This window comes from Gymnodraco acuticeps, unplaced genomic scaffold (assembly GCF_902827175.1).
Source record: "Gymnodraco acuticeps unplaced genomic scaffold, fGymAcu1.1, whole genome shotgun sequence".
In the NCBI taxonomy this organism is placed as follows: domain Eukaryota; kingdom Metazoa; phylum Chordata; class Actinopteri; order Perciformes; family Bathydraconidae; genus Gymnodraco; species Gymnodraco acuticeps.
Genome location: NW_022990152.1, coordinates 109,101 through 134,592, shown reverse-complemented (window position 1 = coordinate 134,592; position 25,492 = coordinate 109,101). Strand labels below are relative to the sequence as shown.

At 42.3% G+C, this 25,492-nt stretch overlaps 1 protein-coding gene across 1 annotated transcript in view; it reads left to right on the top strand.

Annotated features, from left to right (window-relative positions):
- si:ch211-132g1.7 (prostaglandin F2 receptor negative regulator) overlaps nt 1-25,492 on the top strand; it is a 51,780-nt gene that overhangs the window by 6,144 nt on the left and 20,144 nt on the right. Inside the window, exons 2-10 of the mRNA XM_034217340.1 lie at nt 266-378; nt 1,551-1,809; nt 6,022-6,429; nt 9,894-10,319; nt 19,588-19,734; nt 19,822-19,982; nt 20,514-20,634; nt 21,143-21,362; nt 21,785-21,972. Of these exons, the coding sequence (XP_034073231.1) occupies nt 266-378; nt 1,551-1,809; nt 6,022-6,429; nt 9,894-10,319; nt 19,588-19,734; nt 19,822-19,982; nt 20,514-20,634; nt 21,143-21,362; nt 21,785-21,972 (2,043 nt within the window). The remainder of the gene's footprint in view (nt 1-265; nt 379-1,550; nt 1,810-6,021; nt 6,430-9,893; nt 10,320-19,587; nt 19,735-19,821; nt 19,983-20,513; nt 20,635-21,142; nt 21,363-21,784; nt 21,973-25,492) is intronic.

Genomic DNA, 25,492 nt, shown 5'->3' with positions numbered 1-25,492 from the left:
TTCTAATACAGCAAACACACATTTCCCTCAGCAGATATCTGAGTGCAGCGCTTCAGTCCATTTCAATGAGACTGATATGGTGTTCCACATTTAGCTTTGGATGTAATAAGTTTGAGCATTGATTTTTCCCAGCCTTCAGAATAAAGATCAAAGAGGTTTTCACACCGCCTCAAAAATCCAATCCAGCCCGGGCGCATTTGTCTGCTTTAAAATTGTGCTAAAACAAACTTTCTTTATTAAAAGATAACTTTCTCCATCCCTGCAGGTGGGTGTTCGGCCCGGGTGGTGACGGTTTCTCCGGGTCCTTTAATTCGGGTGGAGGGTCAGCCGGTCTCCATCAGATGTGACGTCGCTGAATACAGCGGGCCTCGAGAGCAGGTGAGTGTCATAATAATAGGGATTTCTTTGTCATTTAAATCACATGGCAACAACATTACAATCATGTAACAAAAGGCCAGCAAGGCAATACAAAATGAAAATAAAATAAAAGGGATATGTCTTCTTGAAGATACATATCTATTAACTATTGTTCCAGTCAAATGTCTTTGTTTTGAGTCTTGTATAGTTCCCACTTTCTGCTGAGTTGTGTCAGTTTTTCCATCAAAAAGATTTCTTCCACAATTGTTACCCATTGGTTTTTCGTTGGTGGTGCTTCCTTACCCCAATTCCTACTGATAGCTTTCTGATTTGTATCTGTTTTTACTTAATTTTGTCCTATATTATCTCTGGAAAAATACCAAAAACCAACAATGTGTTCTCCATCTGTGTCTCTCTAGATATTTTAATAAACCTATATATATAGATTCATTGTTACAGAGTTATTTCCTAAAACACCTGCTGTTAGATTTATGTTTTACATTGAGTTTAGTACAAGTGTGTGCATAGTGCTACTCAAGTTTAGACCTTTTATCTGGCTTTTATGTCCCAGAATTCCCTGCAATTAGTGAGCATTTTAATAGTCCTGCTGTGAGTTTGAGTATGGCTTGTTTTAGTATTCTGTTTTAAAGCACATGGAGGGTGCTGAAAAAGGACGATGAAAGAGTTATATATCAGACCTGTTGTATTAAACATAGAATCTGGCCGCTTGTTTTCAGAGGAAAAGCGGCAGGAAGAAGGGAAGAAGGGAAGAAGGGTTACAAATCTTCTGAAGAGCATTCTCTAATAATATAGTATTATTTATTGTCAAAAACAACACCTACAATAATGTAGTATACACTTCATACAATATGATCAAGGTCAAGTCCCCTAAGATTACCATGTTATCTTGATATTCTTTTCTCCCCTTAGTTGTTATTATTTATGTTGTTGTTTTTGTCTGCTGTACTTAGTGTTTTGGTCTTGTCAATTCTTATATGTATTGGTTTTGCACGATGACCAGTATGTGTACGCGGTCTCATTTTCGATGCAGAAAGATTGTAAGACATCGAGTATGTAAATGATGCAATTCTGTATGTTTGTTCTTATGATGTCCAAATAAAAAAACAACACCTCTCCCTCCTCTAAGCAGTCTCCCTCCTTTAGTCAACATGTTCTCCTTCTCTGCTCTGCAGGACTTCGAGTGGATGATGATCAGGAAGGCGATCGGGACGAGGATAAAGATAATCTCCACGTTCGACGCCGGATACTCCCACACGTCGCTCAGCAATCGCGTCGCATCCGGAGACATTTCGGTGGTGCGTATCTTTGACAACCAGGTGGAGCTGAAGATCGCCGAGGTGAAGATGACGGATGCCGGTTTCTACTGGTGTCAAACGCCGAGCACCGACTCTGTGATCAGCGGAAACTACGAGGCTCAGGTCCAACTCACTGGTACGGGGTTCAAGATTCAATTCAAGGCTTTTTTATTGTCATGTGTGCATACTGTAGCTACAGTGTTATGACGATCACATTCTGAGGTCACAGGCTCCTCCAACAGTGCAACACAATACAACTGATAAAATAGTACAAGTAAATATCATAAAAAATAGTACAGAATAGTCTATACAAGTGATTGGAATATTGATGTGTGTGTGTGTGAGAATGCTCTACTGTTCATGTATCTATCCTCCCTCACACACACTCCCACTGGTTTTACACAATTACTGGCTTGTAATTTGGCTTTTTTATACACACACACTCTATGAATACCTCTACACACTCGAGTTAGGGAGCAGATGTCGGGTGGGAGAAGTTGGCGAGTGTCAAATGAGGTCCAGGGAGAACGAGAGGTTGTGGCAGTGAAACACAAAGGAGTTGATAATGAGTGGGAAATTTGCCTTTAACAACCTAATGAATAATGTTTGCTAATGAAACCACAGAAATTAAGATCTTAGGAAATGTTGCAGTCTTACTAAACCTTTACATCAACAAATCATGTTCCATTCACAAAATAAGGTTATGATGTTATCCTGTGTCCAAGATAATACTTAGAGAGCACCTTCACTTGAGTAGAAAACTCTCAATAACTCTGATATTATATTCAGCTCATAATGAGAGCAGCACAGCAGGGAGGAAACATAATGAAACCCTCTGCATGCAAAACATCAACGATAATGGGATTACACTCATAACAAAAACCTGTTCAACAAGAACGTAACTTTCCTGACAAGTCCTCCATTTAAATGTAAACAAGTACGGAGATAATAAAGCCACGGATATGAGAGTAGTGATTTGAGTTTTCTAATCTCTTTTTATTACACGGCTTAGATGAATACTCAATTCTGATTGGTCAATTTGGACATTCCAGAGGTTGTTAATTTTCAATAACAGACCGTTGCTAAGGAAAACAGACTGTCGCTAAGGAGGATAAAGGAACTGTGTGCAGTCATATCAATCCGCCGAAAGAAGTCCCTCAGAAAACACAGTGGAGTACTTTTTTAATATTAGTTTTTGAGTAAAAAAAAAAACATAGCGAACGATTTGCAGCCTCGAAGCACAACATAAAGCCCTCGTTTATTTAACTAATGATCGTCTCTGTTTACTGGTATCCAATAAACAATGGAGGGGGGGGGGGGTTTACAAGAGTGCCAACATGTATATGGTCTTTTATTGGTGTCTGAGACCTTGCGTATAATCATAAACGAAATGTCCTATATTTTAAGATTTTCTCTCACAGCTTCCCTCCAAATCTCTAAATATTGCCTATCCAGGTATTTTACACTTCTTATTAAAGGGTCTACTTTGGCAGACAGAAACAATGTTGCTTCAGAGTTAGACCTCGCTGTGTACAATTTTAATTTGGACTATTTTCTGACACAGAAACAGAGGCAACGAGAGAAAACCCCTATTCAGCATTTTCCTTTGAATTAAATTGAGTTTTTCGCTTCCAGTCAGTAATTACACACTTTTTTTTGGCGACTATTGCTTCAAATCCTCGGTCCCAAACGCATATCTAAAAACAGGAATGCAATAGGAGGGGTTTCAGGAGGATTTGAGCCCAAAATAAGGAGATTAAGTCACATGACAGCAGGTTATTTAACTCCATAATGCCTCATCATGTTCGGCTGCCTCCCTGCACGGCTCCCCAGATACCTTGTTAAATTTAGAATTAATGTGTGTGTGTGTGTGATTAACAAACTTGACGAGTCAGATTTGTTGCTGGAGGGGCAATACCAGTCCAGACACACACACACACACACACACACACACACACACACACACACACACACACACACAGCCCCACTGAGGCTGTTTGGTTATGTAAGACACAGTGAAGTACAGGAGTCTGGAAACTCCTCTCAGGCTCGTTTTAATTGACAGAGCAAAGCACAGATCATGGTTTTCTGCCACAGACCCTCGCTTCTCTGCAGCTCGGGCACTTCCTGTCCGGTGCTGTCCTGTTCTGTCCGCTCTTCTTCATGGCTAGAGCGATGTCGGAAGATGATGTCCCGGCCCTTCATCCCGCCTACAGATCTCTGATTGGTCCACAGGGACAGTTGAGCCTCGTTCACATCATAAAAAGTCCTTAAAAAGTCCTTAAAATATCCTTAAAATCTCTTAAAAGGCATTTGTATAGGATTGTATTTCTTTCCCCCTTGGCATTGCAATAAAAAATAAAAACATTTCATAAGAACTGAAGGATTTGGGTTAAAAGGGTTATATGACAAAATACTGAGGCATGAGGTGAAATTTGAAGATTTCCTAAAGAATTTCAGTTGATTTCCTTCCAAATTTGACCCGGTGGCTCACGCATTCCTGCCTGCTTTAACACCACGTGAGTCAAAGTTACATTAAGTAAGAGCTATCTATATTACTCACATCCTGTCTGTGTATTCTCAATACGAGCCTGTAGATAAAGATACATGCGTACTCTACTTAAAACACTCTTAATTTAATCAAAATTAAGGTTTATTTACCACCTGAAGTTGAGAAGAACAGTCCTTTTCTTTCTTTCCCACAGGATGTGATGCGACATGATTGTAATTCCCATAAGCACTGCTCCTCTGACTCCTCATTCCCAGCCATCTGCCACTTCTTGGATATATTTTTAACACCGCTTACAAAAAGGATTATTCACCGTTTATGTCAAAATATTTTGGCGAGAGTTTAAAGCTATGGTACCTTTTTCAAATGTGAATTTAGTGTTGGAAGGTTTATATTAAATAAATATAACACCTGCAGTCAGTTTAGCATATGTAGACACACCCTAGAATTGGCTCATAATATCCTTTTTTGGTGTTTTTCCCATAAAAGGGATCAAAATAAGTTGCTGGAGATGATAAACCGGAGCCTGTAATCTTGTTATTGTTATTAACCCCCCGTGTTGCACTGCACACATGCCAACCATCAAATCATCTAATGTCTGCTCCTTCCCTTTCCCGTTGTGAAAAGCAGAGGTGAAACTCATTTTTAGTGCCGCTGTTATGGATGCATTCCAAGGAAAAGTCGTGCTCCCGGCTGGAGTTCCCCATTTTTGTATTTCCTCTCACACAGTGACTCATCAGCCTTCAGTGTGCGTCACAACAAGAGGAGAAACACAGTCATGGTTATACAAATCTGTTAGGACGTGCTCCAGGAAGGGTTGGTATCAGAACAACACCAAGGCCAGAGTGAGAGAAAGGAGGATAATCTGAGGGAAATAAAGTTTACCCAGTCATTAACCTCAACACGCAGTCGTCTGGGTGCGTTTCATTCGCTCACAATCACACATTTACAGCCTTAACCTCAACACAGTGTCTGGGTGTGTTTCATTCGCTCACAATCACACATTTACAGCCTTAACCTCAACACACAGTGTCTGGGTGCGTTTCATTCGCTCACTATCACACATTTACAGCCTTAACCTCAACACACAGTGTCTGGGTGCGTTTCATTCGCTCACAATCACACATTTACAACCTTAACCTCAACACACAGTGTCTGGGTGCGTTTCATTCGCTCACAATCACACATTTACAGCCTTAACCTCAACAAACAGTGTCTGGGTGTGTTTCATTCGCTCACTATCACACATTTACAGCCTTAACCTCAACACACAGTGTCTGGGTGCGTTTCATTCGCTCACTATCACACATTTACAGCCTTATCTGGAGCGGTTTGTTTGTTCTAACCTCCAGAGTACAGGAGGTAACCATAACTAAAAGTACAATCAAAATGTGGCTTCTTGTTGGTTGGTGGTGTTATAGCAGCAACAGAATCAGAGGGAGCCAATCCGGTCATTTGTTTCTCTTTCCACTAGTCGCCTTAAACAGACATTTTTAACTCGTTTTCTTTCCTTTAGAGTACTTACAGTTGAAGAGTTGCTTGGCCTTCGAAGGTTTGGATGACGTAATGCGATTTGTTTGCTCAAAATAAAAGAACAAGCTTTGACACGTGCAACAAAGAAAAGAGACCTTTTATAACTTAATAACTTAAAGTGTAATTGGACGGTTAAAAACTGTTCCTTGACGGCGTCTTTCTAGCAGGTTTCCCATCACTGTCACTTTAGAGAGGCGCCGTGGGAATTGTAGTCTTTTATAGTGTGTTGACTACAAACGTCACAATTAGGTGGCTTTTCTTCAAAATACTGGCTATAACAATGTTTGTGTCTCTTTTCTCCGCCAGTGATCCCCAACACCCTCCAGGTCTCCCCTCTGACTCCGCCCCCAGTGGTCTCTGAAGGAAGTGACCTCACCCTCTCCTGTAACGTCACCCGGACCATCACCCACCCCACCTACCTGTCCGTCACCTGGTCCGTGAAGAGGGGGGCCACCTCCGAGGACATTTTGACATTTGGCCCTCAGGGGGACGTCGTCACGGGGGCCAAGTACGCCCGACGATACGCCGACGGAGGCATCCGATTAGTTCCCGGGAAGAACGGAGTGTTTGAGCTGGTGATTTCCAGAGTGATGTCGACTGACGAGGGGATTTACGAGTGCAACGGCACCGAGTGGACGCACGAGGACGGAGGGAACTGGATCAAAATCGTGGAGAGCACGAAAGAGATGGGAACTGTGGCTGTGACCCCGACAGGTATGGAAAATAAATCAGGAATATTAGCAGGATAACACGTGTTCACTCTCTCAGCTCCGTCTCATACAAGCATTCCCTTTTATGGTGTTGTTTACAAGCTGAGGATTTGACCTGCAGCTGCTGTGTTTACACTGGAGGGTTAAACATGGAGCACAGAGCAGGCAAAGACACTTAAGAGGGACAGTTAAGCCTTGTTTATACCTTTTTTTAAAGTCCTCAAAGTATCTTTTAGCTATGGTAGTGGAAGTATGTTATAGACACACAACAGGGAGACTCGACTCATTGGGTCTGTCACTTGCATGATTAGCAAGCAGCTTTCACATTGATACTACATTAGCATCATTGACACATCTGGATTTTAATTCTCTAAAGATAGTCCAACATGACATGAAAGCAGATCTCAACTCTCCCAAAGTTAGACGGGTGTTTTGGTCGCTGACGTTCAGCTGTAGTTTATGGTGCTTAGCCTTAGCTCGGTAGCTAATAACAAATGGCAACAGGTGGTTAATCCAGGCTTCAAAAGATCCCTTTAACACCAGAACCCCCTAAGATTTTGAAATTGTTAAAGGTCCCATGTCATGGCCATTTCTACTGATCATATTTCCATTGTTGAGGTCTACTGGAATAGATTTAAATTGTGCTATTTTCCAAACTCACATTGGTTTCTCATTCAGCATCTCTGTATAGTATGTGTATTCACTCTCTGTCCTAAACGGCTTGTTGGAGCTCCTGCCCCCCCTCCCTGTGAGCCCAGTGTGCTCTGATTGGTTGGGACGTTGCGAGGCTCGCTGCTGCGAACAGGTTTCCGGGTCGGCGATACAGCGAGATCAAACGAAACTCATCCTGAGCACACACAAACACTCACAGCCGAAGTAAAAACAATAAGTGTGGCTTGATATTGAGAAAGAAAAGGTTTCTAATGCTGTGAGAATGGGTCTGCTGAGAGCATTTCTCCACCATCCCAACTCGGCTATTACCAGCGTTCAGGGAGCTCTATGCAAGTCAATGGGACTCCCTGTTAGTTAGCCAAGGGACCCTGGTGCGTGAGGAGCTCCAAGGATTGGTCCATTTGAGCCAATCCGGTCATTTGTTGTTGATGTGGGAGTTCACAGGTCACAGAACCCAGGAAGCAAACAATGGAGAAAGAGAAATCTCCAACGAGGCGTTCTGGGGCAGCACAGACAGGTCTTCTCTGTGTTAGAGTTTTACTCGCTACAGGGTGCACTTTGAGGGTTTGTGACTGCAGACCGTTTACATGCAGAACAACCTTCATAACAACAAGGGGACGGGTGATAACAGGAAAAGCATGACATGGGACCTTTAAAATAAAACCCCTTGTGTCAGTTGTGTCAAACGTGGAGTTAATTATGAAGGGTATCGGGTAAAATACATGTTATCCCTGGAGTTTGTAGATAACTACCCTAAAGGTTTAATTGTAGATACAATAAGTTGGCATCCTGTGCAGAATGTGAAGGAATTCTGGGAGAAAAGGCAGGATTTAGAGAGAGGAGGGACGTGGGAGAGTTGCCTCTCTTTTATTTGACGGCATCCTCTCCTCTGTGAGACTTCACTTCGCTGCATCCCAGGAGGCTCGTGACCCCTTCACTGTCTGTCTCTCTGTCTTATTCTGTCCTCAGAGAGGCCCCTACACACACACACAAACACACACATACACACATACACACACACACACACACACACACACTCATTCACTGTGGTTGCTGTGGTCACCATATCTTATATCTTTCTGGGCTACCTACCATATCCTCTTTAAGTGCTATAAAACACCCAGTGGTTTGTAATGAAACCAGAGAGGAGACACACACACACATACACACACACACACACACGTACACAGGTCCATTGTGTGCCAGACAGTCCATATTGACTTACTGACTTGAGTAAAGAGGATGAGAAAAGTCAAACAGGGCGAGCTTTATGCCTTTTGTCCTTCTCCAGACACCATACAGAGACACATACCCAGGTTGTTACTGGAGATAAGGTCCAAAGCCCCTGATGCACAGAGAGACACATTTTAATGGATATATTCTGAGTAGAAAGCTCTTAAGCACACTGCTGAGAGGATGCACATCTTTAAATTACGTTCCCAAAGATATTGAAGTGACTGTTATTTTGTATATATTGTGCTTTTATCCTATGTGTATAAATGTGTCTGTTGATTGTGTATATATAGGATATACATATTTTGTATATATATTAGGGCCGGGACTTTAACGCGTTAATTAAGATTAATTAATTACACAAAAATTAACGCGTTAAAAAAATTAACGCATTTTAATCGCACTTATTTTTGCACCGCGGAACGTTTCTCACTGGATGAGTTTCAGGCGTACCGATTATACTGGAGCACCAACTAACGTTCATGACTTCAGACAACAACAAACCACAGTGAACAACTGTGGGAAATGTTGTTTTAAAAAACGGACGGATGGAAGCGTCGATAAGAGCACGGTTGTGTGCAAATTATGCAAAAAGGAATTCGCATATCACCGCAGCACATCAAGCCTCAAGTATCACCTCAATGCAAAACATATAGCAGCTAGCGTGGAAGCTAGCGTGGACGTTAGCCTCTTTTATCGCGTTCACACCAAAAAGAGCCGGTACTAAAATTAGTTCATGAGAACCTTTTTACCCCCACGAAAGTCCCTGCTAGAGAGCAGAGAGTTGCTAGAGAGCAGGGACTTTCGTACGGCTCTCTTGTGAGAAAATAGCTATATTTCTGATTGGCTGGGCGGATTGCAAACCACGCCCAGTAAAACTCCCAAAAAGTTTGGTGAAGCCGCCATTTTATTATCCTCGCATTAGCATTATTAGCATTAGCCCAGCGCAGAAACGCAGAGAGACTAACTTATGGCAACACAGAATAAAACATGGGAGCGGTGGAGATGAGGAGGTGTCGGCGTTCTGGCGATTTACTCGGAAGGCTGCTGGGACTCCCAGCAGCTTCTACTGAAGCCAGTCCCCAACTCCGGGGACTTCCGGCCGGGGACTTTGGGCGGCAGTATACGCCGTGAAGTGGTTTGCGGCCTGCCAGTAAACCCAAAGCAGAAGAAGAAGAAGTGACGTCAGCGGCTTAATTTGTTCTCATGAACTAAGTTCTCATGAACCTTTGTGGGAAAAGCACTGCGGTGTGAATGCGCCTAATGGTATACTAAAATCCATGTGAAAAAAATTGCTTCTCACTGTTCTTAGGTCAAATATTTATATGCGATTAAAAATGCGATTAATTTCGATTAATTAATTACAAAGCCTCTAATTAATTAGATTAATTTTTTTAATCGAGTCCCGGCCCTAATATATATATTTGTATTCGGGATTGTGGGAAACGGTATTTCGATCTCTCAAACTGAAAGATTGACAATACAGTTGACTTTGACTTGGAAAAAACATTTTAAAAAAGCCCTATTGTTGAATCTTGTTTTATGTTTCTGTCCTCTCTCAAGGTCAGTCCCTCAGCGTGAAGGCTTCCTCCTCTTCCTCCTCTTCGTCTCTCCTCCTCACCCCCGGCGAGACGCTGACCCTCCTCTGCTCCGTTGCCGCGGACAACCTGCCCTCCGTCTCCCTGGAGGTGAGCTGGCTGGCAGACGGCCGCGACCTCATCACCATGGAGCGCAGCGGCGTAGTGATCTCCAACACCTCGTCCTCTGGAGGAGCGCTGGGGAACCGGGGGGAGGCGAGTCTGGAGAGGACGGGAGGAGGGGAGTACAGACTCGGAGTGAGGGGGGTGAGCGGGGAGGACGGGGGGGCGTACACCTGCCGAATCAGAGCCTTCATCGAGAAAGGAGGGAGGAGCTCTGGAGGAGGAGGGAGGTGGCACATGGCGGCGGAGAAAACATCCAGCGCCGTGACAGTGAAGGTGGCGCAGATCAGTGAGTAGAAGTTATTACGTCTGTCACGAGACGATAAAACCGTACTTATAGCCACAGACTGAAAACCCTCATATGTGAAACAACCTTTTAAAACACAACAAAATAGAAAACCCCAGTTTAGAAAACACAGAGTGATACGTCTTATGCGTGGTGTGCAAAAGCATGGGAGAACAAGTAGGTCTAAGGTGGTGGGCGTGTCTATTGGATTTGGGTGGTGACATTTGAGGTTATATCCGGTTACCTGCGCACTTTGTCCCTCTCGCCACTTATATTACTACAGCCGCAAAACTCACTTTAAATGATGATCAGTGAGGCGTAAAGACAGGAGATGCTGGATTTTGTCGAGTTAGATTGACTTGTGCAGAGACAGTGAGCCCTTTGTGGAGTTGTGTACTTATTAAAGCCCTTTTAGACCAGTGGTTCTCAAATGGGGGTACGCGGACCCCTAGGGGTACGTTGGAGTACTGCAGGGGGTACGTGAGATTTATTTTATGTTAATGAAAAAAATATATATAAATATACCAATTTTAGGAAAAGTAAGGAAGTTTGAGCAGTGTGGGTTTTATATGAACAGAGTTTCACATATTTCAAAACGCGAAGTGTAATAACTGCAGGTGCCTCGCTGTCAGAATGACAAAGGTCCTCAGTGAAGCTCAAGCCCATGTTTCACTACATTGTACAACTTATTAAAAAGATCAGTTCAATGCAGCTACTGTCGTCTTAGTGTTATTGCATGATGTTAAAATTGGTTTGCCATGAATTTAGTGATGGATTGTAAACATTTGAAATGTAGCATTTAAGTGTTTCTCAGTTACAAAGTTGTTGTTTTAATAAATCAGACACCGATGGTGCAAGGCTGTACTGTACCTCTTTATAGGCATTTTGTCCCCTAACAAATGGTTTTTGCGCTGATCAGGGGGTACTTGGCTGAATATTTGTTTCAAAAGGGGTACATTATTGAAAAAAGTTTGAGAACCACTGCTTTAGACCATCCTTTAGTGAAGACAGGTGTGTGTTCAGGGACAGTTGTGATGTCTGACGCAGTGTAGAAGCTAAAGGAGAGAAGCGAGTGTTTCAGAGCAATCTGCAGTCTGGAAGGGAAACTCTCTAATCCTCCAGTCAGCTGTTGACTCCTGCTGCGAGGATGATTGATTAGTCATGCCTGTCCTGCTCTTTGCTACCTCTGGGGATGTGTGTGTGCTGTAAATGTGTGTGTAATGCTCTGATCCAGTCGACACAGCATCAGTCCCTGCAGGGTGGGGGGTCTCTCTCTCTCTCTCACAGCCTTTCAAATTTGACATCATGTCGGGGAGGGTGCTTGGCTTGCATGGTGATGTGTTGGATATGCAATTAGATATTTTGCTCCTTCTAAATACATGTATTGTTAGATCAGGACGCTCAGTCACACTGGGGTTGTTCATGGTCTCTTTGAAGACGACCCCATTGTCTTTCTGAGACCTAGAATTGACTCATTAACACTTTCTCTCATGGGAAATTGAAATGTGTTCGTGTAGCCATATCAAAACAACTAACACAACATGCATTTATACTAAAAGTGCACCAAATTGCAGCATATCTCACTTTACCGTATATAAGACGTCTTTCTGGGAAGTAAAACCACTGCACTTCTCTGTAATGATGGTCAATTCAAAAGGTTTTGCTTTAATGCAGTTTCTACCAAGGCTTATTCTGCAGGTTTCATGTCATGCTGCCACTGTATGTGCTACCTAAAACCATCATATGTTTACATATGACATGTTTAGTGCATATATAGTGCAAACAGCTCCAGGGCTGCAGAGCTACTCAACTTAATAAGCACACATATTTGAACTGATTGTGAAAAGACCTTCCTGTTGACTCCAATTGTTAAACATGAAGGTATTTTGACCGATACGCTATTTATATTGATGTTCTGTGTATTAAAGCAATACAATGTAGTTATAAGTTCATCCAGTGAGCCCTTATTTAATGTAAAAATGTCTGACAAAACACCAAACCTTGGATACAAGCTTTGACAGAAATGAGCACTTGAATAGGGTTTCTGACATAATGATAATAATGACTAAATAAACACTTGTTATGTAATCGCTTATTACTGCTTTTGAGAATCCCCAGGAAGTTCTCTGGCAGATTGATTGGCTCAAAGTTTAATGTAAGCGCCAGAATAACAAATAATCATTATCGTCCTGCTTTTCTTTTTTGGGGTATAAAAGAGTTTTAATGGGAGTCCAGTTTGCTTTGGAGCATCCTGGCATTGAGTTTAAAAACACCTCAAAGTCTTTGTTCCCTTTTTAAAGAGTTTGGACTGGATCGCTGCCACAGGAAACACAATCACTATGTGCAGAGATTTTAAATCCAAATCTGCCTCTTTCTCTCCATTATTTGTGTATTAAATGTTCAGATAATCACATGAGGGAATACTTAATTTGACAAAGTGATCCAATATAATCACAGTTGTATTTTAATCGGGTTTTAAATCCACTAAATCTCCCTTTTCTCAAAAACATAGACACCCACCACCACGCCCACGCTGTGGGGAGGAAAGCCCAATTTCAAAGGCATTGCAGGACGTTTTGACGGATATTTCATGTAATCGTTTATTTGAGTAGGGACAATGCACATTAAAGAACACTTTAGACAAATAATGCTTCAAGTGTAAATATGCCGGATTTTAGCTTTGAGCTAATTTCCATCCGTAGTCGCTGACATACAACATATGAGAACATGACATTTATAAACATAGCAAAAATAAATACATGATATATACAGGAAGAGCAGCATACACAAGTATTTATGACATGGTAGTACAATATAGCCGCAACGACATAAAGTGCAAGAAAGATAAAAGAGCTACCTAAAGTGCGAGAGGAGACACCCCTGTGTTAAAGTGCATTTAGGGTGATTGCCCGTCTGGTTGTTTCTCAACCATTCTCTGAGTTGACCTTTGAAGCTATTGAGAGTGGGACAATCCCGTATCTCAGTTGGGAGGCTATTCCAGAATGGGCTGCCTTTAATGGAGAGGACATTTTGTCCAAAAGTGGTCCGTCTGCGGTGGACCTCACAGTCTCCTCTGTTTTCTGTGGATGAATTCCCCTAAGGGGGGGAGAGGGGGCAGTCCATGTAAACATTCAAGAAATTGTGTTTTTCAAGGATGGTACAGTGGTGGTATGAATATGGCTTTCTGTCAAACACCTTGATAGCTCTCGTGAACAGCTGTTCTATGGGTTTCAGGTTTGTGGCACAAGCAAACGACCAGTTTGTCAAACAGTATTCAATGTGGGATAGAATCATACAGTGGAGGTATATGGTATATTCAGTGACTGACAGACTGTTATACAAAGCTTTGATCGCTTCCTCTTTCCTTGTTTTGTTTTTTTGTCGTGACTTCCCTGCCGTGCCAACAACTTCCTCTCCATTCAGTGTATTTAAAAGTTCTTAAACACAGAAATAGCCTTCATGTAACTTCAAGGTTATGTCTTGTTAAAGCCGGGCTGCACACACAGAGAACATATAGACGCAGAAAATGTAATAAAACAATATATACATGTACCCGTTTGACTTACACATGTACATATTTAACTGTTTGTCCTATTTTTGTGAATTTTCTATATTATATGAACATTTATTTAAAAGATTTCTGAATCTGCACACGCATATAATGTCGTGCTTTTTTTGGCAGCCACATACCTGATGTATACACGGAAAGTACAGTATGAGCATGTCAGTGTAGTTTATTTTTAAATTGTAGTGCAATAATTTGTTATTTTGTGCAAAACCAGCACTTAGGGGAAATAGTCCAATAGTTTTCCCCACCAGCGTGCCGTCATCACACACTTATATTTCCCATATCTTTCTCTCAAAGTTGACTAAAACCTAAAAACAAGTTGCCAGTAAAAAGAACCAGCGATAAAAAAGCCTCTTTTGTTAGCACCCATCTTCTATAGCTTGCAGGAAACGACGTCCCATTGCTCTTAAAACCCATTTCCCTGCTTCTCGTGGTTTCCTTGCGTCTCTCCATGCTTCCCTGGTGGGAGGGACTAGTCGCAAGGAAACGACGCAAGTGAGGGAAGCAAGGATTCCATTTAACCGAAGTGAAACGCACCCTTAGTTCTTGTTTTACACACGCAGTGAAGATGTTTTGCAGAACTGACACCATTTCTTCCCATTTAATTAACCAGGGTACTTTCAGAATGAGGAACGAAAGCCCAATATGCAGAGTCTTTTGATAAATGACCGTACACGACACGACAGCTACATTGGTGAATAATAGCGGAAAATCACCCAGAACCACATCCAGTATCCGGAGTGTGTTTCTACATACATCCTGTCCTGTATGTCAGCCGCAGCCCTTAGTTACAACAACTGTCCCTCGTAGATACACAGAAGCTTCTGGAAGCCTTGAGGATCCATGTTACATTTTGAAATGTCAACTACACACACACACACACACACACACACACACACACATGGCTGAAATATCAATGAGCTTGATATAGTAGTTTCTGCTTGTGTGTGTACCTTGATGGTCTTCCTGCTTTCGTGTGTGTGTGTTGTACATGTTTACAAGAGTGTGAGGAAAACTAGGTTTGTTGAATGAAAACGTGATGTAAAGCTTTCTCCTGAGACTAAATTCTGCACACACACATGCATGATTCAAACACTATAGTGTGTGTGTGTGTGTGTCCCACATTCTGAGGGTATGTGCCTGTTCTCGCTGGTGGAACTCCTACATTTTGGCCCGGGGGGGTATACATTCCTTCATACTGCGTCTGCCGACACTCACACACACCATGAGAGCAACGTTTCTAATTGACTACAGCTCATATATTTTCTCCTCACTCCTCTTGTGTGTGTGTGTGTGTGTGTCCACCACCACCAGTCAGTTCATATTCTATTGATGCGTGGCCTTGAGGTTGCCCACTCTTCCCACGATGCTTTGCCTACCAGGAAGCAAAAGAAAAGTTGGAGAACTTGTTTAGGATCTCCCCACGGCAAACACACACACACACACACACACACACACACACACACACACACACACACACACACACACACAGAGGTTATAGTTCTCCTCACCCTTGGCTACACTTCCCCTGTGTGCGTGTTGTTGTGTCAGCTGGAATTGTTGTCAATGGAGCCACTTCACTCAAAAAGGACTCCTTGTACTGCAAGCTCATATCTTCATAGCTTAACTGAATATTTATGAACATATATTTATACAGTGTGCATTTTAATATTGTAGAAGTAGGGCTTTTTGCTCTTCTCTTCATACCAATGGCTGATCTAAGGGGGCTTCTTTCCGATCAACTTTTGATATGTATTCATCTAAAAAGCACCTGTCCTTAAACGTATTGACATGATAGTGAATAGGAGGCTTTGTTTGCACACGCTGAACACATGTCAGACAGCCTTAGTTTTTTACTGGTCTCGTTAATATTGGTAATCTTAAGACTAAGGGTTCGATTCCCCCTCGTGCATACCCCCATTTCTCCTGATAAGTGTTTATTTTGAGGAGGATTTCGATGATAGCGTCAGTCGAATGTAACTGTAATTCATACAGGATTTACTGAAGAACACTTATTTTCAGCACTTTACTAAACTAAGGGAAAATCTGCCCTTCAGTGAGATATATAGCAGTGAATTTAAGGCGTCTGTGCATCGCCACAGGCTGAGGTTTCTGATGCTTAGTAGCCTTCACTCGGCAGACGTTGGCTTGATTTTCAAACCTTCTCATCTATTAATGGAGGAGTATTTATTATTTAGTCTTTATACATTTATATATTACACACTTTATCTTATTTTCCTGTCGTATAAATGGCTGTCTCTGTCTAGGAAGTCATTGGTAAACCTGGCGTGTGTAGTAACAGATGACTGTAATCTGCCTGCACACACAGTAATCTGATTACATGTAGTCGTAGCTGTAATGTAGGATGTCAATTGTACATCTGTTCAGTGTGTGTCAGCCAGTTCTCCTTCCTGGGAGACACACAGCGTGTTGACAGAGAACAGCTCGAGTGGCTTATTCATATCTGGTTTTCCTATCACACACACACACACACACACACACACACACACACACACACACACACACACACACACACACACACACACACGAGCCTGCACACTCCTGTGGAACCAGAGTCTCACATGCCTTTGGTTGTTTTGGCAGATTTCAGCATTTCTTCTGTTACGGGAAACAGCCAGCTCCGCCGTGGGTTGGGAGTTCAGATCCCTGCCTCGCTCAGAGGCTAACGCATTAATATGATGGCGTACGGCCCACCTGTTAACACACCAAACACGTTCCAGTGTGTTTGTGTGTGTGTGTGTGTGGAACCTACATGACCCTTATTGACAGTTTTTACGATAATACGCTGAATATCTTTAGGTTTCTGAATGTTTCTTAACCTCTTACTCTCCCCTCCTCATTACCAAAGCCCACATTTCTCTTTTTTTAGGGGGTGGTGGATCTTTAGGAGGATAGCAGGCCAACATATAACGGGTGCACACCATCTGGGGAAACTGGGGTCCTGAATATTCATTTTTGTCTTGAATCAGTAATGAATATTGTGGTTTGGTTGCGCCTCAATTCAAATATGTACGAGTGTTTAAGTGCCTTGTACATCATGATTAAAGTATACTATGGCCATTCCTATGCTCTATAATACCAATAAGTTGGATGAAACTGAGATTTACCACCTCCAAAATACCACATTTAGATAGCTAGACTTTAAAGAAGAATATAGAAAAATGCATGCTGTTATTTGGCACCAAATACTGAGATTTCTGCAAGAATTGCACTTTTCTGGGGCAATTAGATCGCGATGATTCTCTAGTTTGTGATTGTAAAGTGCCACAAGGTTCATTTGATAAAAGGAGGTCAAGTTTATTTTCCAAATGGTCTCACTGAATGAGATTTAATCATAACTGGATCCACAAGACGAGAGAATGAAATATTCCTATACAACATTTAGAGAAAAGGTAATAACTCATTATACTGCATGAAAATAAGCATTGAATTAGGGGTTTCCATATTACCCATTGAAATATATCAAAGCATGTTGGACTATTTGCTGATTTTATACATGCAATAATTGAGAAAGTAATTGGTAGATTAATGGAGAATGAAAGTAAATCGGCGGTCGTGCTTTGCCTCTCTGAAGTGTTTGCTAATGATTTGCTCGGCGAGTAGCGGGGAAATAATGAACGAGAAATAATAACGTCTGAAAGCAGTCGGAGGCAAATGAGTGTCACCATTACAATCAGTGCAAACTCACCAAGAGCAGCTTCTTAAAGCGAACACATGCCGAGCGCTGCACATGAAAGCACTTTGTTGTGTTATTGACATTGACCTATTTTACAGAGACACACACTCGCTAATGGAGCCTGTTTTTACACAATTCCTGCTCTTCTACACTCCCTGACTGGAGCAGAAGGACACGACTGTGCACAGTGTTGATTGGTGGTTTAAATCTACTGGACTAGTCGTGCACTTTCATGTTTTGAGCTGGATTGTTGGTCAGCTTATTACTCCTATTCAGGCATTAAAAGTACAAAACGCTCATTGTATAATCTGTTAATTATTGATCTATTATTCCTAATCATGAAATGCACAATATTGAGGGTCCTCTGCGACCATCAGAAATGTCAGAAAAGGCAGTTTTAAGTCTTGCAGATATGTGTGTGTGTGTGTTTGATATTTTCTCTGGTTTATTTAACATGAATATATTTTGGTTTTGGACTGAGATAAAAACCAGCTTATATGCATTTGCTCTGCTCTACGTGTACAGTATACTGCATGTAGACAAAGCTGCCAACAGCTATGGGAGATTAACTTTTTTAAATAACATTCAAATCAGTGGGATGTGTTACTGTCGGGATTTTAAAAGCCCTGAAAACCAAAATCAAAGTCTCTTAAAAGGATAAAAACCGGCTAGATCAGAATAAATAGCTGATTTAGATAACTACTTCTACTGTAGCCGAGTGTATTTTATCTCAAATTATCCTTCAGGTTAACGGGTGTTTCTGGTATTACAGCTTGTTGCCTCATTTTGAAGGCCTCAAACGTGCTTGTTTTTAGTAAAAATTCATATTATCATTTGTTTTATTTAGTTTTAAAACGTTTTCTAAAACCTCGATTTAATGAAAGCCGTAGCCTCCTTTTTGTGTTTCCGCTCGGGAGAAATAATAATTGAATTAAAAAAAGATATATTAGTGTCACTATTGGCTTTATGAAAAGATATCAATTGCCTTTCAAACCCCACGTATCCAGAACCTGCATTCCCAAATGGTGGCGTCTCTAAATAAGGAAACGTTTGGGAGCGAGGCACGAGGCCGGCTTCACACATGCTCATCGATCAAAGTGCGTGTGTGTTTCACAGCAGATGGTGACAGAGCATGAGTCAATGTGTGTGTGTGTGTGACGTCCAAAATGACATCATGCAAACCCACCTCTTCTGCCAAACACCCTCTGAGACACACTCCTGTATTGTGTGTGTGTGTGATCACAGTTGGGCAGGTGGAAATCTCTGTGTGTTTCCTGTTCATTGAGGCATAAAGGTGCAATCTGGATGTCTGACTGAGAGGACCTGCCTCACACACACACCTCACACAGTAAACAGTGTTGTTACAGGTTCATCTGGCTCTGTCGCTGAGCTCTATTTTAAGACCAAACCACAAAATAAAAGAACAGAATTAACGTTGTTTTTTCTTGGAGGCTCTGTTGTTGTAAAATGACAGAACCTGGGATGATGGATGAAAGAAACGCCCTCTCTGCGATGGGAATTATTTCTCTGGAGGCAGCACAGCACTGTAAATTGATATATGGGATCATTAGGGTTGACTTTCTCCCTCGAGGTATTTTGAAAAGTAGGAATAATATCCCTGTAGTGATACTTGAATACTAGACGTATGTACCCTTCTATACGTTACGGAGGGGACCAATGGTTGTAAAACGTAAGTGGCTGCGTGTTATCATGGAGACAGCTGAGCTCTAAAGCGGTTTCACTTTGTAGAAGCACAATATCCTTCCTTTCAGCCGCAGTTCTAGCGTTTCACAAAGGATTAGGGTTGGGCTTTTGTGTCATTGTTTATGCCTTGAATGTTTTGAGGTGTGTTTGCCGGGACTAACAAATGTCTCAGGGTGTCACGCATTCAGCAGCTGCTTGCCACCACTTCATCCCCTCCTGTTTTTTATTTAAATAAGGATCAAGTTGCTGCAATATTTAACCATCTAATGTCATTAAAAGCTTTTAAATGTTTTTCTCCTCAGAACCCAGCTTCACGGTGACCCTTGAGGCCATCTCGAACCCCCAGATGACGGCTGAACCCACAGAGCTGGCGTGTCATGTGACCAACATTACCCATCTGCCCCTGGGTGGTCGCCTGGGGGTCACTTGGGGTCACACCACACTTCCTGGTACTTTTACCTCAACACAGCATTCAAAAACGTATCTCAGAATCATTAAAAGACCACAAATAACCTCTCTCATCCAATCACACGCAGGTTTAGTGGGCGGTCCTCAGACCTCTAATTCCATTGGCTCCCTGGATGGCTATGGCAACCTGATGCCTGGAGCGATATATTCTGATAGGCTGAAGAGCGGCGTGATGTCACTGACCAGAGTCCAGCCCGACACGTTCAAACTGCGATTCCTCCGAACACAGGTAAACATCGAGAGGGATTTAAGCGAGAAACAGAGACTATCAGAAGCCTGTGTTCCTCTGGTTGAGTTATGTTGGGAAAATAGTGAATGTACTCTTCCAATGTCAGAGTCCACATGATAACAACGGTATCCCAACTGTAGATGTGAACTTGACAGGATGTGTGATTACCTAGAAGAGCATCAGGACTGTTTGAGGCATATGATAGCTATGTGATTAACATGATGATTCAGCCTCTATGGAGAGAGACATCAAGTATGCTCATTTCTGACGTAGAGCTAATCTGAAGTAAACATTGAATACTGCTTTCTATTCCTCCATCTTGTGACTGTGTAACTCTCTCTCTTGGATATCAGCATGTGAAGGACACTGTTCAGGAACTAGTTGATGCTCTGTATGTGATGACTACTTCCATTCTGGACAGGATCACAAATACATGGATCCTGAGATTAAAGCTCAAGCCGGGGTACAGGGATATTTTCCTAACAAGTTATTATTCTGATGTAGATCACTGACTCCTTTCCCTTCCTGTAGGAGATCGATATGGGCCAGTATGTCTGCTCAGTGTCAGCGTGGAGCGTGAGCAGCCAGGGCGACATGATGAACACCGGAGAGGCTCAGAGTGCACCTCTCGCTGTACGATGGGACACCAAACGTGAGGAAACTCTTTATTATCCACCATAGTTCTGTCCTGAACTTCCTCCTGTCTGCTGGATTAAACTCAGAATCATTGAGTCGTTGCTTTAACTTAGATTTTTTGATCTGGCCCACAAAGAATACACATTTTGACTTAATGAAGTTCCTTTTAAAAGCATTACCCCACATACAACACTAACACACTGCCAGCCGATCACAGTACCCCTGCTGTTGGGTTTTATGAATAAGCTCTAATGTCTCCTTATCATTTCCAGACTTCATAGTAAAACCCTCAGCATAACAACAGGCCTCTTGTCTCACTCTCACACTTCCTCTCCATTCTCTGCCTCACTTTCTGACCTTGGTGACCTCAATTTAGCTAATTGTTGCATGATGTAACTGCAGTGCTGTGTGTGTGTGTTGAATCAGAAGATCATAGTGTAATTGCTCATGACTTCCTGTCGGGGTTTCCCCCCCCGTCGGACCCTCTGAAGGCTCAATTGATTATAGAGTCGTGTTGTTTTCAGGTCCCACTCTGAACGTCGTGGCCAAACGGCTCCGTGAAGCCTCTGTGGGCGGGGCTACTTTTGAGATGAGCTGCGCCGTGGCAACAGAGAACCTAGGGGAGGCGGGCTACTCGGTGCTCGTCCAATCACAGGACAGCCTGGAGGGCGCTGTGAGGACCATCATGACTCTCAGCCCCGACAACGTCCTGCAGCACGGCGGGGCCACGGACCCCAACCGGAGGTACATTAACACATCTGGACTACAGAAGCACTGTCTATAATGCACTTTTTTTGTTATAATTGTATTGCAATGTTCTATGTATGTTGTTTTATTGCTGGAGTTTTGGTTATTTATGCTGGAGTCTAGGTTATATTAAATATATCTAAATATAACATTAATCTGTTTGCAACTTATACATTATTTATCTAATATATCATATTCCAATTACTTGTATATAGACTCTCCTTGCACTACTTGTATTCTATTTTATTTTATTTACTTGCACTATTATCTGTTTTATTGTGTTGCACTGTTGGAGGAGTGTGTGACCTAAGATTTCCCTTGATATATCTACACTGTAGCTATGTATGAATGACAATAATAGCCTTGAATCTCTATATTTTGAAATGTATTGACCCCCCTGTGTGTCTCCGTCCCCTCAGAGACAGTCTGGTTCTGACTAAATCGGGTCCGGCAGAGTTTCGGTTTCGCCTGGCGGGCGTCCAGCTGTCCGACCGAGGTTTCTACTGGTGCGACATCACGGCCTGGACCAAGCAGCAGCCGGGCCACACCTGGACCAGAGCCACCAGCGCCGAGTCCAACAAGGTCAAGGTCGACTTCCAAGAGAACGGTGAGGCAATCAACAGACACCTTTATACATATGCACACATTAAGACCTAAATAAAAGCACAACAATCAATAGGTACAAAATAACAGTCACCTCAATATCTTTGAGAATGTACAGTGCAAGACTGTCCATAGCAGCGTAAAGAAAAAGTGGTGTGTGTTAACATGTGAGGGTGTTATAATGCAGGTTGGTATTGAATACAGACTAAAATGATACATAAGGGCAATCTTACTTCAATTAATAAGCGAGGAAGCTAAAAAAAAAGCAAGACACACGTTAGGAACTGAGAATTATCCAAGATATTTATACAAGAGAACAAATTGGTTTATTAATAAGTGTCGGTTTTATATTGCCAACTCAACTTTTATTGAGTTTCTTGAGTGTTTTATAACATCGCAAAGGTGTTAAAAGGTAAATGCATACAGTGGACGGCACATTTGACAACAAAATATTTTGTTTTAAGGTGGGAAAAACATGTAAAAGTACAAATCTGCGTAAAAAACTTTGGCAGACAACTCAGCTACAAGTCCCAAAGTACATTCCTGTAAAATAAATAATAATTTTGCAACTTAAAAGTCTTAAGGAAGGATTCTGGACATAACTCTGGTAGTTCATGACCCAAGTGGCTCATGGGTAATGTAGTTTTAAGTGGCATACAACAGACGAAAAAAGTTATTTACATAGTTAAAGTCTAAACCTGTGTGGTATCATTAAAATGTTCCAGGAGGCTGCAGTGTTTGTGTGCGTAGGAACGTTGAGTTTACTCTCAAAAGGTAAACGTTCACATGTGGTATTCTGTTTAGGTTATACACGTCCACTTTGCTTTATTTGTACTTCCTGTTTCTGATAGTGGCTTATGAGTGACCCAATAGATTTCTCCTACTTGTTCCTAAATGAGTCTTATTGAGACATTTGGTTAAAAAAAGGGCATAATACATGATTTCTGTTGGAAAATACTCACTATCACTGTATCATCTTTAATTTGGAGCTATTTTCGAGTCACTTTTATAACAATACGAGTAAAAAACTAGGGAATCATTATGTGTAATTTAACCTGAGTGTGTGTCAACAGATGGACATATGTTACACACACATCATCCACCCACACAGTGCTAATGTTAACCAACATACATTCTTTAATAATGTGCAGAAATAATGACACACACACACACACACCTTAAGCCCTTTGACGCCCACCACAGTCACTGCCCTACTTAACTTTCTTTGATCTGACGAGGAAGTGGGAGTCAGGAGGAGGAGGAAGAGGAGGGAGGTGGTGATGAGGAGGAGGAGGAAGGTGGAAAGGTGTCAAGGACAAAGGAAAAGGGGAGAAAAGATTGGGGAGGAATATGGCGGAAGAGAGGACAGGAATGTACGGAGCCCCTAAAGGGACATGGAAAAAAAAAGAGAGAGAAAATAAATAAAGTCAGGAAAACGGATTTGTTTCTCGTGCGCACGAGAAACAAATCCGTTATCCTGACTTTATTTATTTTTTAGAAAGTTACCGATGCACCAAGGAGGAAGTGGAACACGAGACAACCATTTCATTGCAGACTGTTGTGTTTACGTGGGGAAATGACAGTGCATACATTATTTGAGATATGTTTTGAAGTCAGACTTAATTTTATGGAAATTTCGGCCAGGGGTGTAGAGCTATTGGTTTAAGCACCGGATTGGCAAAACACTGGCGAGTCTGTAAACCAGTCTGCTTTGATCTATGAATTAATGTGACTCTCAGAGTACCTGCTGCCCGCAGCTGTTTTATAGGGAAACAAACACTCAGAACACACACACACACACACACACACACACACACAGACAGACAGACAGACAGACAGACAGACAGACAGAGCCAGTGGCGGACTGGCCATCGGGACGTTCAGGACGAATCCCATTGGGCCGGTACCAAAGTGGGCCGCCCGTCACTAGCCGTCTAAGTACGATATATATCTCAAATAATGTATGCACTGTCATTTCCCCACGTAAACATAACAGTCTGCAATGAAATGGTTGTCTCCTGTGCGCTTCACTTCCTCCTTGGCGCACCGGTAACTTTCTCAAAAAAAAAAACTTTTCTCTCTGTTTTTTTAGTTTTTTTTCATGTCCCTTTAGGGGCTCCGTAGGAATGAGACCATGCACAGAGAAAGACAAGGTGGAGATTGAAGGAAAGGGAATGTAACACAAACAAGAATAAGTATATCATTTTTAGTGGATCGTTATATATTTGGGCTATCAGATTAATGTGCAGATGCTCCGATTATTGAAATACCAAAATGTGACCTTAAACAGACTCCGGCCCTTTAAGAGGAGTGCTGAGTCAGCAGTTATTAATGATATAAAACGGTACATAAAATCATTTTGTGAATCTCCGCAAATGTGAGAGGTCCTTGAGCATAAAAATCATAAATGAACATACGAAATATACGACACATGGGTCTATTAGTAACTAAGCAATAAGTAACACATTAATCAGATAAGACAATCAGTGGAATATAATCAGGTGGAGTTTGTATGTTAAAACGAATATATCGTTGGATTGACATTTGCCTCAAAAGTCTAGTAAAAGTCTATCTCTACTGGAGGAATGTATAAATCTACCCTGGGGGGGGGTTGCCTTACACCCTCAGTTGTGTTTGATGGACGGCTTTAGCGTTGTGAAGCGTCTGAATGAGGTTTGTAGGAGGGAGAAGCTTTAATACCGTCGGAGCGAAGAAAGGGAGATGACAGCGAGGAGAGGAAGATGGACTGAAAACCATCTTGTTGGTTTCTCTGGGGAGGGCAGCAGCCCTTGAGCATTACTTCCTCTTTCTCTCTCCATCACTTGCTGTTTTCTCCTCCCCCGTTCTCTCCAGCACCCTTTCTCACTCTCTCACCCCCTCTGTCTCCCTCGCCCCTCCCTCTCTCCCTCTCTCTCTGGGACATCTTCAAAGTGAAGCCCTTTGGCCAATCAGCCAGCTGCAGTGATGTGCACCGCCGCCTTCCCTTTCTCTCTCTCTCTCTCTCTCTCTCTCTCTCTCTCTCTCTCTCCTCTCTCTCTCTCTCTCTCTCTCTCTCTCTCTCTCTCTCTCTCTCTCTCTCTCTCTCTCTCTCTCTCTCTCTTCCACTCTGTGTGTGTGTGTGTCTCAGTTGTTCAAGTGTGTGTATCCGAGTCGAACATTTGGAGTTGACCCCACACAGAGAAACATGCACACTGACAGCGTTCAAGTTTCAAGCTGAGCAGTTTTCAAGAACCCCTTTTACTCGCCTTCGGGGGGCGGAAGTTCTGCACATTCAGTGTGTGTGTGTGGGGGGGGGGGGTGTGTGTGTGTGTGTGTGTTACAAGCACATCCACAAACTGGAAAGTGTCCCACGGTTCCAGCTGTATCTTGAATGTTTCAGCTTGTATCCTCTGCGATGCCGTATGTTCGAGTCTCACCAGCACATTTAGTGTTAAATAATTCAGTGTTTTAGTGTGTTTTTATAGATGGATGGTAAAATGATATGGAGTGTAACAGAAATGTAAATGTAAAGATTCACCAATGTC